General features: G+C 37.2%; 1 protein-coding gene across 4 annotated transcripts in view; it reads left to right on the top strand.

The window, feature by feature from the left end:
* Positions 1–17,466, top strand: part of glis1a (GLIS family zinc finger 1a) — a 48,176-nt gene that overhangs the window by 14,476 nt on the left and 16,234 nt on the right. For 2 of the 4 annotated variants that reach the window (XM_073926158.1, XM_073926168.1), the window contains 3 exons: positions 5,057–5,218; positions 12,936–13,046; positions 17,258–17,390. In XM_073926158.1, the coding sequence (XP_073782259.1) occupies positions 5,057–5,218; positions 12,936–13,046; positions 17,258–17,390 (406 nt within the window). Of the gene's footprint in view, positions 1–3,716; positions 4,857–5,056; positions 5,219–12,935; positions 13,047–17,257; positions 17,391–17,466 lie in introns of those variants that run through there. The other 2 variants (XM_073926178.1, XM_073926173.1) reach the window with 2 other exon arrangements.

Raw genomic sequence — 17,466 nt, 5'->3', positions numbered from 1 at the left:
CACATCCATAACAATGGAAAAAAAAAAAAAAAATTAAAAAATATTTTTTAGTCTATAGAGAGCCAACTTTTATCCTTTTGATTAGCATTATTTCTTTTGGGTCGTGCAGTTTAATTCACATTTTTAACAAAGTATGTTGTATACCGTAAACTCGCAAATTTTTTGTTTTCTTTACGTTTGTCATTCAAAACATCACAATAAATTGTAATGCAGATCGAAATTACGTTGCATCAGACCCAACAAGAACATAAAAACATCCAACACTATAAAACCTAACATAATAAATAAGCTTTTATAATTTCATAAATATTCAAAATAGTGCTATATAAAATGTAACCCAATTAAAAAAAAACACAGAAGGGAATAAATTAATACGTAAGTTACTATTGCAGAGTTTGCTATAATAGTTAAAATATTAACATTTTGTGCTAATTTAACTATTTATTGATTTATTATTACATACTTGCTTTTCAATATTATTTAAGATACAGTGTTATTCAAAAGTTTTATACTGACAGGATAAAAACTATCATGAAACCGCACTGATTTGCTCCTCAGGCTTCTGTAACGCCTGCCTGACATCATGAGCGTGAGCAGACTATGGCCAGGGTGGTTTGGAACCCTAAAATGCTATTTACCCTAGACAGACAACATTGTTGATACAGTTCCTCAATAGATGTCATTTTGACACCAACGGACCTTTCAGCTGACTTTATTATCTTCTTATGGGTGTCACATCCATAATGCATGTTTATTTTTCTCATTTAAAATATAAAAATGATTGATATTTTTTCTGATCTCATAATTCAGTGGTTAATTGTTTTGGAAAATATAAACCATGTTTCAATATAATGCTAACCTATACTTTCTATGTGAATTTATGTTAGGAGATTTTACTGCACATCCATAACGCTGGAATTGCTCTTATAGAGAAACGGTTCACGTCTGTGCACATAAGATCCTGTAGATTACAATTGTTGTTTTGGTGTTCAAGTACATGTGTCAATAGACTGAACACATAATACTCATGAATCTGATGTCACAGTTTTCAAAATATCACATTTTTGTAGTTTACATGAAAACAATATTAAATTGGTTTTCATAAAATTAAGCAGTTTTAAAATTTCACTGTTGTGTAAATGTATGTCCAAAGAACGGTCTGAAACTTCGAAACACAGCCACTATGTGTTCACTGTCTCACTGAGGCGCAAGTAATTTATTATTTAAGAAGAAAGATTCACAGTGGCTTCTCATATTGCAGGAAATTTCATATTACCTGCCGATATTTGCCGCCAATTCATCTGGAAGTGTTGATTTAGTTCTCTTTGATTCGAAGCATGGAAAAGGTGCTTTATTTGAAAAAAAAATCTTACATTCCAGTTTTGCACACACGTTTAATTGGCATGTTTGGGTGGAAATATAGTTAATGAACATCAAAGTGTCAAACACAGTTTTAGATTCAGTTGGTATGCCAGAATTTTTTCCTGAGCTGCACAACAACCTGACCCTGAGCTGTTATTTAGCTAATACATGTAGTAAGTATTAATCAGTAAAAACACAAGAGTTTTCTTTTAAGCCATGCCAATTCTTTGAAGTAAGACATGGGAAAGTAGAGAAAGACTGACATGTGGACTCAATCTCTCTTCACCTCCAGAGATGGATGAATTGCAGATTTGAGAGATTTAGACATTTTAGTTGTTTATAGTTCCGTTACAAATTGCCTCCGTGAGAGTTGCTCGGATATAAATATTATGCAAAGATAAATTTGATCACCTCTTTCCAAGGCAACTTTAATTTTTTGTTCTTTAGGTATTCAACAACCATGATTTTAAGTATCCTTGTGCAATGTGAGGGAAAGGCAAAAATTATTTATTTAATAATAATAATATGATGCAGAATAGAAAATCTGTCAGCACTTATTACTAAAACATGCTCAAAGATATTACTGTAGGCAGAGATAATCGTGTTTTGCAACTATAATCATTTAATACGTTAATGGAGTTGTGTTTCATTTCCTTCACAACAAGCCAAATAAAAATAAGAAATGTGTTTCTTTTTAGTGATGCAATATATTATTTGATCTACACTCACTGGCCACTTTATTAGGTACACCTTAGTAGTACCAGGTTGGACCCCCTTTTGTCTTCGGAACTGCCTTTATCCTTTGTGGCATAGATTCAACAAGGTACTGGAAATATTCCTCAGAAATTTTGGTCCATATTGACATGATTGTATCACACAGTTGCTGCACAAAGGTGCTCTATTTGATTGAAATCTGGTGGCTGTGGAGGCCATTTGAGTACAGTGAACTTATTGTCATGTTCAAGAAACCAGTCTGAGATGATTCACGCTTTATGACATGGCGTGTTATCCTGCTGGAATCAGCCATCAGAAGATGCGCACACTGTGGTCATAAAGGGATGGACATGGTCAGCAACAATGCTCAGGTAGGCTGTGGCATTGTCACAATGCTCGATTGGTACTAATGGACCCAAAGTGTGCCAAGATAATATACCCTACACCATTCCACCACCATCACCAGCCTGAACCATTGATACAAGGCAGGGTAGATCCATGATTTAATGTTGTTGACGCCAAATTCTGACCCTACCATCGGAATGTTGCAACAGAAATTAAGACTCATCAGACCAGGGAACATTTTTCCAATCTTCTATTGTCCAATTTTGGTGAGCCTGTGTAAATTGTAGCCTCAGTCTCCTGTTCTTAGCTGACAGGAGTGGGACCCGATGTGGTCTTCTGCTGCTGTAGCTCATCCGCCTCAAGGTTTGATGTGTTGTGCGTTCAGAGATGCTCTTCAACATACCTTAGTTTTAAAGAGAGGTTATTTGAGTTACTGTTGCCTTTCTATAAGGTCAAACCAGTCTGGCCATTCTCCTCTGACCTTTGGCATCAGGAAGGCATTTGTGCCCACAGAACAGCCGCTCACTGGATAGTTTCTCTTTTTTCTGACCATTTTCTGTTAGCCCTGGAGATGGTTGTGCGTGAAAATCCCAGTAGCAGTCTCTAAAATATTCAGACCAGCCTGTCTGGCACCAACTACCATGCCACGCTCCAAGTCACTTAAATCACCGTTTTTCCTCATTCTGATGCTCGGTTTGATCTCCAACACCAGTCTACATACCTAAATGCATTGAGTTGCTGTCATGTGATATTGGCTAATTAGAAATTTGAGTTAACAAGCAATTGGACAGGTGTACCTATTAAAGTGGCCGGTGAGTGTATTTGCTTGTTTTCTTTATTATTTTTACTTTATAGTGTGGTGGACTATTATTTGGGAGATATTGTTGGTTTGATCCTTTAATGTACCCTCAAATATCTGTATTAGTATCATTTTTGGTATTGTACATCTTTAATGCATACATACACTTTGTAAAAAGTTTTTAACTGTTGAAGTTCTTATAAAAATTATGCTATAATTTATTTATTTAAGATTATTATATTATATTATATATAAGACTAATATGGATGTTATTCATTCACATTCATAACTAATTTGTAGTATTTTGACATTATATTTAATTTGGATGAATATGTCTGCTAAATGAACAAAAGTAAACATCATCATACTTAGTTTAAAGCTTACAGTCATAAATTCATATTTGTGAGGATGATTACTGAAACCCTATTTATTTTTCATATAACCTCATCATGACATCACACCTGTGACGGCCAAAATGTGTTTTATAATTTTGCAGAATTGCTCCAACCAAAAGTCTGCATGACCGCGGCTGCCACCTTGAATCAGCTGGGCTTGTTACTGACTCCCTCGCTGGCCTTTCTCCAACTCAAACATCTTAGCAGAGCCTTTTTCTAACAGGAACCAGCTTTGAACATGTCTGTTTAATAAACTCCGCCGGGTGGCATGTGTGTCTGCGCAGATCTTCACAACTGGCCTCATATAAATGTGCATGAACTGACAACACAAACAGCACTTGCAGTTTACAGCTAAAGGAGCTTGAACAGTTTTTACGTGGTTTGATATCTATAATTTTCTAAGATTTTTTTTTTTAAGGGCTTAAGGGGTTAGTTCACCTATAGATCAAAGTACAGTTATTAATTACTTACCCCTTCCCCTAAAACCGTTGTTCATGTTCACAACACAAATTGAGATATTTTAGACAAAATCCAAGAGTTCTTTGGCCTTCCATAGACGGCAACGATCCTAAAAAGTCCAGAAAAAGAATTAAAAACATTGTCAAAACATTCCGTCAGACTTTGTGGTTCAACTATAATAACATGAAGCTCCAAGAACTGTTTTGTACACCAAAACAGAAAAAAAATTCATCCATGTTTCCTGTGTCAGGTTAGGGTGCGTGTTTACTGTGGGCATGCTAGAATTGTCTGTATAAACGTGCACCCCAATTTGATGTGGAAGACACAAGCACATAATATTATATAACATAAATAAAATAATTTTACATGGCATTTTAGAGGCTCCTTGGAGATTTGTATGATTACATTTGAACCACAGAAGTCACATGGAATGTTTTGACAATGCTTTTGGTTCCTTTTCTCTACTTTTAGAACATATTGGGACTGTTGTTGTCTGCGGAGAGTCAGAGAGCCCTTGGATTTCATCTAAAATCCTTTTTAGGTGAAATCCGGTAAAATATTTGATTTGTGTGCCGGATATGAACAAAGATTTTAGAGGTATCAAATGGTATAAGCATAAATAACTAATTAACAGAATTTTCATTTTTGCTTAAGCTAACCCTTTAAAGCTGTTGCTGTAAAAACATCCTGTTTCATAGTGTCATTTTTGTGCATTCAATTCAATTTCCATGCTACTATTTTTTACATCCTCTACAAAAACTGACTTCAGAGATCAAGTAACAGTAAGTAATAGTTTGACCAAACAGTTTAAGCAAAACCTTGTGCTTTCTCTTTAAAATCTCCATATTAACTGGAATGGCATGTATTAATCCCTGCTTACACTACAACAGCAGAAGAGATTATTTGCATGCATATGTATACTTACTCAAATTTTGTGATTACTTGTTTTAATATTCCAATGTGTTTTGATGATGTCTTGTAGTTTGAAGGCTGCAATAAGGCATTTTCACGTCTGGAGAACCTGAAGATCCACCTGCGCAGCCATACTGGAGAGAAGCCCTACATTTGTCAGCATCCTGGCTGTCTGAAGGCCTTCAGCAATTCTAGCGATCGAGCTAAACATCAGCGCACACATCTGGACACGGTATGTACGACCATTCTCAAAAAAACATACAAAAAAACTGAAAAACAATCATTTGTATTATTTCTCTATAATAAAATTTAAATAAATAGTATTTTAGAGTAAAAAATAGTAAATAGTAAAAAAAAGTAAAAAATAAAACAATTATATAATAATTTATATATATTTAATATTTTTTAAATAAAAATATATTGTGGCGAGGGGGCGTGGCCGAGAGCCGGTGGAACGGGGTGAGGTCACCGCGTAAGTGGATACACCTGCGGTGTGCACCTGCCTCGGTTCCCACGGAAGGAGCTCTGGACCATAAAAGGAGGACCGATGGCAGAGGAAGCCGAGAGAGGACCGGGCCCGGACATACTGTATTTTACTTTTGCTTTCAATTTGACGGAAGTCTCCGTGAGGAGCTGCCGTCCGTTTGTTTTGGTTTAGACGGTAGTCTCCGTGAGGCGGCCTGAGGCTGGCGAGGAAAGGATCTGCCTGCTGCCGTCTCCCAGCATGGGGAGGAGCAGGGGACGCAGGGCTCACCACCGGAAGGGAAAGTGCTGAAGGGAGCCATCCCACAGAACCCGGGGGAGTTGCCGCGATCCGCCATGATGCCAGAGCCTGCATCCGTCCACCGAAGCGGGAGCGGAGCAGGAGACCAGAAATGCCGCCAGCCAGCCAGGAAAACCGCCGCCGGACGCCAGAAGATGGACGGGTGGATAGATTCCTCCACAGGGCTCCCAGCACATCGTCGCATCTCTCAGCTGGTGGAGGACCGAGTGGCAGCGTGTCTGGAGAACCGAACCCCAACTCTGTCTTTCCTCCTTTTTTTCCATCTCCTTTTCTCTCGGCCCGTCTCATATAGGTCTCGCGGGTGCTGTAGCGCAGTGAGGAGCTGCCGTCCGTTTGATTTGGTTTAGACGGAGCTGCCGTCACTGTTATTAATAAATATTTTAAAAACTGCGTCGGTTCTCCGCCTCCTTCTTCCCGGCGGCCAAAGGGCCGTAAACTTTATTACATATATATATATATTTAGAATTGTAATAAAATTTATTCATTTAGTAATTTAATATTTAAAAAATAATCTGGTTAATTAATTATATATATAATAGAGAATAAAGGTGTATACATGTGTACACATATCGCTACAATGCATTCGGAAAGTATTCATACCGCTTTACTTTTTCCACATTTTTTATCTTAAAGCCTTATTCCAAAATGGATTAAATTAATTTATTTCAAATTTATTATAAATAAAAAAGCTGAAAAATCACATGTACAGAAGGATTCACAGCCTTTGCCGTGAAGCTCTAAATTGAGCTCAGGTAAATTCTGTTTCCACTGATCATTCTTGAGATGTTCCAGCAGCTTAATTGGAGTTCACCTGTGGTAAATTCAGCTGGTTGGACATGATTTAAAAGGGCATACACCTATCTATATAAGGTCCAGGGTTGAGACTGCATGTCAAAGCACAAACCAAGCATGAAGACAAAGGAACTGTCTGTAGACCTCCGAGGTCGGATGGTTTCGATGCGCAAGGCTGGGGAAGCACAGTGGCCTCCATCATCCATAAGTGGAAGATGTTTGGAACCACTCGAGCTGTTCCTAGAGCTGGCCGGCCATCTAAGCTTATTGATGGGGAGTGGGGGGAGGGGAGGCCTTAGTCAGGGAGGTGATCAATAATCCGATGGTTACTCTTTCTGAGCTCCAGCATTCTTCTGTGGAGAAAGGAGAACCTTACTAAAGGACAACCATCTGTGCAGCAACCCACCAATCAGGCCTGTATGGTAGAGTGGCCAGACGGAAGCCACTCCCCACCTGGAATTTGCCAAAAGGCATCTAAAGGACTCTCAGACCATAAGAAACTAAACTCTCCGGTCTGATGAGACTAAAATTGAACTCTTTGGACTGAATGCCAGAAGTTACATTTAGAAAAAAACAGGCACCGCTCATCACCAGGCTAATACCATCCCTACAATGAAGCATGGTGGTGGCAGCATCATGCTGTGGGGATGTTTTTCAGCAGAAGGAACTAGAAGACTAATCAGGATAAAGGGAAAGATGAATGCCATAATGTACAGAGACATCCTTAATGAAAACTTGCTTCAGAGTGTTCTTGACCTCAGACTAGGGCGACGGTTCTTGAACGATGGCCAAAATATCAATGCCAAACTATCAATGGAGTGGCTTCACAACAACTCTGTGAATGTCGTTGAGTGGTCCAGCCAGAGCCCAGACCTAAATCCTATTGAACATCTCTGGAGAGATCTAAAAATGTCTGTACCCCGTCACTTCACATCCAACCTGATAGAGCTTGAGGGGTACTGCAAAGAGGAATGGGCAAAAATTCCCAAAGACAGGTGTGCCAAACATGTGGCATCATATTCAAAAAGACTTAAGTCTGTAATTGCTGCCAAAGGTGCATCAGCAAAGTATTGAGCAAAGGCTGTGAATACTGATGTTCATTTGATTTTTCAGGTGTTTTATTTTTAATAAATTTGCAACAATTTCAAAAACTTTTGTCAGATTGTCATTATGGGGTATTGTGTGTAAAATTTTAATAGAATTTTCACAAATTGAATCCCTTTTGAAATAAGACTGTAACATAAAAAATGTGGAAAAAGTGAAGCGCTATGAATACTTTCCGGATGCACTGTAGATGTAATATTAAAATATAACAAAATAACAATTACAGTATAAACAGTATAAAATTGTCCCAAATCGATTGTGTGGAACCCAACTTTTTTACAGTGATAAAAGTCAATGGTCACAGGTTTTCAGATTTTTTCAAAAGAGCTTATTTTGTGTTAAAAAAAAAAAAGAAACTCCTAAAGGTTAGAAACGCGTGAAGAGTGAATACATGATGACAGAATTTTCATTTTTGGGTGAACTATCCCTTTAAATACACTCACAGATTTTTTACTGGTGCACCACTAATGAAAACAAACAAGGCAGGGGAAGCTTACTTGTCACTTTTTCCCAGACATTGTGGTCCTGTACAATAACACGGTTTTATTTACACTAAATTGAGAGTAAGGAATTATAGTCTGGATCTGTCTGAAGATCTTCTTTCACTTTAATGACTTCAGAAAAAAAAGAGAAGCAGTTCAGCACTTACAAGCTCTGCCCGCAGTGGCTCTTGCTCATGCCAGCCTGTGAAGCAACAACCATCAGATTAAAGGCTGGTATATAACAAAATCTCCTGCCCATGTTACTAGGAGAGCAAAATTTAGACAGCTCATCTTTCCACATGCATGCAAAGAAACCCTTGGAAAGCAAAGTTACTAAATTGTCCTTTTACATATTTTCTTGGTTAACAAATGCACAAGGACCCGATTATAGCATTTAAACTTGTAAAATAAATTCAGATTTTCATAATATGTATTCTTTAAAGCAGTTTCATTTACTGATGACAGACATAACATTTATAATTGTCTTTTTCATTTAGATTTTTATTGCAAACATTTCTACTTTCACTTACAGACACATGTTACACAGACTATTTTATAAACATAACAAAACAATTAAGCATAGGAATTCTGAAAGTGAAGGGGAGGAAAGTAAATAAGCAAATAGCATTAAAGATTGTAAGAGATCATGAGAATATGGTATTAAAAGGGACCTATTATGCAAAAATCACTTTTAAGGGGTTTAAACACAGTTGTGTGGCAACAGTGTGTAAACATAGCCAGCCTCTAAAGGTAAACATTTTAGTAATCATTTTTTTTTCACTTGATCAAAACAGAAACACACTGACATTCTCCCTTTGTACATGTCATCAGAGGGGAAAAGCCCTGCCCATCTCTTCCTCATTAGCATAGACAGTCCTGAGTGAGAGGCAGCCGTCCGCCATTAGAGTTTTCACATCATACCTGCTGAAGGTAATGTCAGCAAATAAGAGGCAGCATAATTGAGTATTAGGATCCACAAATGAACACTTTATTCTCAATAGACGACTTTCTTTGACATTTTCAGTTTTTCACAGAGATAACATTAGTCTTGTTTTAAATCTGCTGCTATGCTGACACACAGGCGTTTGTAGCCCCACCTTTTTAAATGAGGGCTGGGAGCAGTGTTCCCAACTATTTTCAATGAAAAGGCGCTACGCTCTGCTCAAAAAGTCACTAAACGTCATACGTCAATTTGCATATTACTGACATCATCTCGTCCAACCGTTTCTGTTTGTTCAACAGCCTATGGTTAATAAAGGGGTATGTATATTTGCACTATGCTTTCTGTATGCATGCCAATTTAACTACATTTATTGCTGTTTGAATACAGTTAATCCAGTGCTTAATTTGAGCCGGATCTTGCTAGATCCTGTTCTCAAAAATGTCCGATATTCGCATTTTGTTCTGGTATTTATTTTAATGGATTCGGCATTAACTTGTGCGCGGATATAATAATATGATATATTGAATAATATTATATATTATTTATATTTTTATTTAATTATAATATGTTTATATATTTTTTCTTTTTTTACTGCTATTACTGTTTACAGTTTTTTTTATTAAATATGTATATTTTTTATTTTTATGTAACTTTATTACCGCTTTGGCAATACATTTGTAACGTGCCATGCCAATAAAGCAATTTTTTATTTGAATTGAGAGAGAGAGAGAGAGAGAGAGAGAGAGAGCGAGAGAGAGAATTTGAATGCAAGCAAAAGCTGTGTGGATTTTGTGTGCACACAGGATAGTATTCACCATTCGCAAGTTAAAGCAAAACTATTAGCTCTCAACAATATTTTCAGCCAATAAGCTTTCTTATGTTTACAATCACTCTCATTGGTTGGTGATTGTTGTTTTGCACACATTGAGCAGCGAAAATGTATTTTAAAAATAGATGTGTAGTGAATTTGCAGTAATCTCCCAGACATAATAAACAAGATCCGAAACTGTCACTAAAATATCTGTGATTGTGAACAAGAAATGAATAAATGGTCAAACTAAATTGTTAAATTTAAATTAAAGGAGAAGCAGATCGGTTTGACCATACAAGGGAAATATCTCACGCTCGCAGTGCTAAATCATTTGCCATCGGTACGCAGAGGAGTGATCTGCTCTCAGGCTGCAGGTGGGAGAGACTGCTGTACAGGGACTGGGTAGCCTGTGAGTGCTCTGAGGTGGGGGAGGGGCCAACGGCATTACCCGCAGGTCATTGAGAAGACTAGGAACGGTACAGTATGGACACATGAGAGTCTAAAGAAATCTCCGGTAACACCCAAAAAGTCCCTAGATTTGTCGCTAGTCACTTTTTTGAAAATTTGTCGCTAAGTGATTCTGAAATATGGAGTCAGATAAGATTTAAAAGAAATTCACGCAAAAGTCTGGATGTACACATGCATAGCCAAATTCATGTGCGTAAAATATTCATTTATATTCACAAAAACGTACGACTCCCCCTGGATATGTGTGTGTGTATTTTTGACTGTCCTGGCAGAAGCAGGCAACTCGTACCCTTTCAGCCAATCAGATGAGAGCTATATTCAATGAAACCCACTCTGCGCTCCTGTTGCGCAGTATGTTCCTCTCCAGCATGGTGAATGGAGAAAGAGATGCACAGGCTTCAAGCAAGAGCTATTAAATTCTCTGAATTTCACTGACTAAAAACTTAATTTACATTTTACTTTTTATCTTGTGAAAATGGGCATAGTAGGTCCCCTTTAAAGTAGCATAATTTATTCATTCATTTTCTTTACAGATTAGTTCCTTTATTATTCTGGAGTCGCCACAGCGGAATAAACCGCCAAATTATCCAGCACATGTTTTACACAGCAGATTCCCTTCCAGCTGCAACCCATCACTGGGAAACACCCATAAACACTCATTTACACACACTACGGACAATTTCGCTAACCCAATTCTCCTGTACCACATGTCGTTGGATTTATGGGGGAAACTGGAGAACCCGGAGGAAACCCACACCAACACAGGAAGAACATGCAAACTCCACACAAAAATGCCAACTAACCCAGCCAAGGCTCGAACTAGCGACCTTCTTGCTGTGAGGCAATTTTTGTATGTAATCTAAGTAAAATCTGAAATTTGTTGCATTTATTTGCTAAATCCAGCTCACCCATAACTGTTTTACCCAATCAGTAAGTTTTTTTAGCACTTCTAATTGTTAACCATGCAAATATCACAATTCATTATGTAGATGTTTGGAGCACATCTGTGTAAGTGATATCATTGTGTCCCTCTGTGTTTTTAATGCAGTCCCTGGGAAAGTTATCCAATAAAGCAGTGACTTTTCCTCCTCGCCCTTTTTAAACGCGCAGCTGAAACGTGTGATGTAAGGAGCGCATAGCTGGAGAGATGACATTATTGATTAGTCCGTGCTGTTTTCAAAGTTGTGTAGCTGAGGGTGACACATGTGATTAATATTAGAATGGACAGATGCGACGGTGTCATAATATTTACCAAGCCTCTTTGTGTGTGTATTACTCTGCACCTGCAGAACATCCGCTGAAGGGTTTGTGTAATGCTGCCATGTGAAACCTTTGAAAAGTTAAAGACTTTCAGTTTAAAAGGTTAAATATTTCTTCATCTTCGTAACGTGTTTCGAGGATGTTTTTCATGTTGGAATTAAATTGAATTTAGATGTTGTTTGGCATATAAAGCTAAAAACAAGAAGAACATGTTGTTGAACTATTATTATAATGAACAAAAAAAACATAAATTTAAAACAAATCTTAACGAGTAAACCTTAATTATTTTGAGGTTTTACAATATTTTAAGATTATAATTGAAAAAAGTTTTCTTCTATTTTTAAATATATTTTAAAGTAAAATGTGCTCCTGTGAGAGCAAAGCTGAATATCCTGTATTCACCTTCAGTATCATTGTTATCATTCAGAAATAGGTCTTGCTGATTTGATGATGAAGAATCATTTGAAGAGTACTCACAAAGTCAAGTGATGCGATTTCAGCAAGTTCACCAAGCTTGAACTTTGCAACGCAGTGAACTGTGAAACTTGTCGCTCGAACTTGCATTTCCGGTCTGCTACACTCACTTGCATATGAACGAAAGACTATGGGGAGAAAGGTCCAGTGTGACCGCAGCTTCAATCTCAGCCCTGATTGTAAAACCAGATCGGAAGTGTTTGTTGTTGAAGAACATATATGTTTGAAATGTTTTCATCAAATTAAATGTGACGCAGTTTAAAAAACAAATTGATACAAAACAGTTGAACATACATAAAAACTGCAAAAAGAAATATTTATTATATGCTCAATAAAAAAAGTGTATTTGGTCACCAGTTCAAATTATAAATTTTCACATGGAAAATCTTTACACTAATTTTAAAAAGATATAATGTTGGCTGATTTGTGTTTATTATTAGCCAGCGAACACTGAATATAGGTTTTACAAATAACATTTGATTTAACATTTTAAATTACTTGATTTAATATGTATCCTTAATTAAGTCCTACATTATTAGTTCAGTTTAGATTTTTTTGGTCTTCCAAGGTTTTAATAATTGGTGCTTTTACTTTATGAAATGGCAAAGGTTAGTTCAGGTTGTAAAATGTCATGTTTGACCACTCCAATTTTTTAAAATATATATTTTTTATACAAAATAATATTTTAATAGCATTTCTTATATATTTACATTGTCATTCATCTTCAGTCTATTGTTTCTAAATCATTAAGTTATGCATTTCAAAAACTAATTACCCTCGTGGCTTTTTCTTTGTCTCTTGCTTTATTATTTTATTCAACACTCTTTATAGAAACCATATGCCTGTCAGCTTCCAGGATGCACCAAACGTTACACTGATCCCAGCTCACTGCGCAAACACGTCAAAGTCCACTCCAGCAAAGCACTGCAGGCACAAGACAAGGTAACACTTTCAACTGTTAGTTAGTTTTGAGACTCTTATAACAAGCTCAGCATCACTCTGTAACATAATAACCTAAACTAACCCACACACAACATGCAACTAATTAAATGATCTTAATGACCTGGTAAATGAAGCCATATCATTTAGTGCAGTAACTCCATCGGTAATCTTCATCCCGGAGATCTTTGATGAAAAGGCCTATTGTTTTATGGGCTGTTCATGCTTTCCAAACAAAGGAGAATGAAGGAGATCTTTGTGTATTCCCATGGTTTTGGCAGTCTAAGCAGGAACACATGTGTTCCAGTAATACAGTTAATAAGCAGAGCAGTGCTATTCCTCAAGAGGCCAGATGTGACATGCAAATAACAAACATGCTCACCAGCTCTGCTGACGCTCAGATGAGTCAACTTCAGAAGGTTGAGTCAGCCTCAATGAAGAAAAGTTAATCTGGGCTGCACCTATTACTATAACCGTAATCTCGATGATCAGCTTAACATTAAAAGATGACTAAAGCTGCCTCATCTACATGGTGTTTCAATCCCCTGAGATCTTCGTTCATTTCCAGATCACAAATTAAGAGATTTTAGATGAAATCCGGGAGCTCTCTGACCCTCCATAGACAGCAATGAACACAAGACGTTCAAAGTGGAGAAAATGAACTAAAACCTTGTCAAAACTTCCTTTCATAAACCAATAACTGTAAATATGACTGTAAATACTGTAAATATTCCTATGTCTCCTGCATTATGCTTACTCTAGTGGCAATACATGGTCAACTCTGACTTGTCGCAGAAGATATAGGTTATGAAAATCAAATTTACCTAATTTTTGGTGCACAAAAGGTTCTTGAAGAGCTGTATGATTAAAGTTGATTAACTGATGTGACAAGGACAGCTTAGACAGCGTCTTAAGTTTATTTTGTAGACTTTGAATGTGTCGTGATCATTGAACGTTTATGGAGGATGAGGGAGCTCTCAGTCTTCATCTAAAATATCTGAATTTGTTTCTAAAAGATGAACAAATGTCTCAGGGGTTGAAATGAAATGAAAATGAATAATTGAAAACAGAATTGTTTTATTTTTGGGTGAATAAATCTTTTAAATTTGGTGTTTGGATCGCCACTGAATCATGTGTGTCATCCTTATCTGTCCAGTAGAGAGTGGTTGTGTTTAGGGCAGGGATGGGGTAGGGCCATAATTTAAAAGGTCATAGAAATGTGGTCCTAAAACTGCAGCCTCTCCAGTTGTACAGGAACACACTTTTCCTCAAGGGATAGAGATGTTTGATCAATTACAACATTACGCCAGTAGGTGGCGACACAATTATTGTTAAAACATTGCTTTGTTTTTGTTTTGTTTTTTTTTCAAAATTTTGTTCAAAATAATGATTAAAATTTGTGACTTGAAATGGCCAGGTATGCCATAATGCACCTTAACCCAACCAGTGAGTTTTTAATTTTTCTGCTTTAACTGAATAAAATTTACTATTGATTTTTGCACGCTTGACCTAATTGTTTGCTTTGTAGCCACTAAGAACAGGTACATTACCAGTTAAATTGCAAGCCATAATTACAACTCGTTCTCTGCTCTGACTTCTAGTCACTGTTAGATAACTGAGCTGTGCTGGTAGAGTGCATGTGAATATGACATAGCCACTCTGTTTCCTGGCTGCCAGGTTTTCTATAGCTGGCTAAGCAGAAACCATTTCTTTTTTTTCCTGTTATTCAACAGTAAATAAGAAAGTATAAATAACAGACTCCCAAAAACAGAAGTATCACTGTTTATGTTTACATTTCATTTCCATAACTAAAGCAATGGCAGGTGCATTTTTATAACAGAGAGCCCAGTTATCAGTAGCACAGTGTAAAATAAAACCGTATCCAGTGACTGGTGTAGATCCGCACAGAAAGAAACAGTTAGTAAAGAGAACCGTTTGGCTTAATAGTGGAAAAGCAGCATTTATTTATTTCTAAAAACTCTAAAAAAACTTTGAGTAAACTTGTATAGATTTATACTTTCTGTCATAATTCATTTTCTTTAATAAACATAGAGTTAAAATCATCAGAAAATGTGTCCACATGCAGTGCATTCGGTAAGTTTTCATAGCGCTTCACTTTTTCCACCTTTTTTATGTTACAGCCTTATCCCAAAATGGATTAAATTCATTTATTTCCTCAGAATTCTACACACAAAAGCCCATAATGACAACATGAAAAAGTTTTTTTTTATTTGTTGCAAATTTATTGAAAAAATAAAAAAGCTTAAAAATCATATGTACATCAGTATTCACAGCCTTTGCTCAATACTTTGTTGATGCACCTTTGGCAGCAATTACAGCCTCAAGTCTTTTTGAATATGATACCACAAGCTTGGCACACCTGTCTTTGGGAATATTTGGCCATTCCTCATTGCAGTACCTCTTCAGCTCTATCAGGTTGGATGGGAAGCGATGGTGTACAGCCATTTTCGGATCTCTCCAGAGATGTTCAATAGGATTTTGGTTTGGGCTCTGGCTGGGCCACTAAGGACATTCACTGAGTTGTTGTGAAGCCACTCCATTGATATTTTGGGGGTGTGCTTTGGGTCATTGTCCTGCTGGAAGATGAACTGTCCCCCCAGTCTGAGGTCAAGAACACTCTGAAGCAAGTTTTCATTTAGAATGTCTCTGTACATTGCTGCATTCATCTTTCCCTCTATCCTGACTAGTCTTCCAGTTTCTGCTTCTGAAAAACATCCCCACAGCATGATGCTGCCACCATGTTTCACTGCATGGGTTGTATTAGCCTGGTAATGAGCGGTGCCTGTTTTTTTTTTTCAAATGTGACGCCTCCAAAATGTTCAATTTCAGTCTCATCAGACCACAGAATTTTGTTTCTTATGGTCTGAGAGTCCTTCAGATGTCTTTTGGCAAATTCCAGGAGGGGAGTGGCTTCTGTCTGGCCACTCTTCCATACAGACCTGATTGGTGGATTGCTGTTGTCTTTCTGTAAGGTTCTTCTCTCTCCACAGAACCCTGGAGCTCAGAAAGAGTGACAATCGGGTTATTGACCACCTCCCTGACTAAGGGAGCCATCTCTAGTAAGAGTCCTGGTGGTTCCAAACATCTTCCACTTACGGATGATGGAGGCCACTGTGCTCAGTGGAACTTTCAGAGCAGCAGAAATTGTTCTGTAACCTTCCCCAGCCTTGTGCTTTGTGACAATCCTCAGAGGTCTACAGTCTTGGAGGTCTACAGACAATTCCTTTGTCTTCATACTTGGTTTGTGCTTAGACATGCACTGTCAACCCTGGGACCTTATATAGACAAGTGTATGCCTTTTCAAATCATGTCCAATCAACTGAATTTACCACAGGTGAACTCCAACTAAGCTGCTGAAACATCTAAAGAATGATCAGTGAAAACAGAATGTACCTGAAATCAATTTAGAGAGCAAAGGCTGTGAATACTTCTCTACATGTGATTTTTCAGCTTTTTTTATTTTTAATAAATTAGCAACAATTTCAAAAAAGCGTTTTTTCACTTTGTCCTTAAGGGGTACTGTGTGTCAAATTTTGAAGAAATAAAAGAACTTAATCAATTTTAGATTAAGGCTGTAACATAAAAAAATGTGGAAAAAGTGAAGCGCCATGAATAGTTTATGGGTGCATTGTATCTTTAATTTTGTAATAAACATAGATGCAGTGAATATCATCGGTGTTTATGTTGCCTAATGCACATTTTTGACTTTAGTTCCAAATGCTGTCACAGGATAGATTATAGTCTTATAGATGAAAGGCTAAATTTGGTCAATAACCTTCTGTTGTTGTTGTTGTAGATAATTCTTGATTAAAATAACTTGCTCAGAAAAGGTGTTGATTTTATTGTGCACAACAAAGCCAAGATGTTCTCGCTGAAGCAACCATGTAGGCTGCCAGTTTCCATGTCATTTGTCTTGTGGTGTTTACCTTATAAAGTTCTGAACACTACTTGATGGCTTATTTCTAGCTGTTAACTTGTTTTTTTTTTTATGAATTTGGCATGTACATCTGTTTTAGCTTTGTAAATATTCTAAGCACCCAGTTGTTAAACCCAGTCAATACACAATCAAAAGATCTTGGAGAATGTTTTGTTTCTTAAATTGAGGATAACTCATTTTTATTGATCAATAAAAATATTCTACAGTGTTTAGTTATTAACAGTGAGAATTTAGCTTGTTTTCTGCAACTTGCTAGGTCCAGCTGCACAGTCCAGTGGAGCAGGATGTTGTGGACTTGCAGCATCTTCAAGGCTCTAGTCCTTCAGTGTGCAGCCCTGAGCACAGGTGTCCCATCTCTCTCACTGAGATCCATCAGGACGGCTTCAGTGGTATGTGTATTCCTGACATTTGGGTGTCTATCCTGAACTGAGTTATTGACTATGAAAGGAATGAGAGACATTTTGC

The sequence above is a fragment of the Danio rerio genome, chromosome 2 (genome assembly GCF_049306965.1).
Source record: "Danio rerio strain Tuebingen ecotype United States chromosome 2, GRCz12tu, whole genome shotgun sequence".
In the NCBI taxonomy this organism is placed as follows: domain Eukaryota; kingdom Metazoa; phylum Chordata; class Actinopteri; order Cypriniformes; family Danionidae; genus Danio; species Danio rerio.
This window is presented reverse-complemented; position numbering and strand designations above follow the sequence as displayed.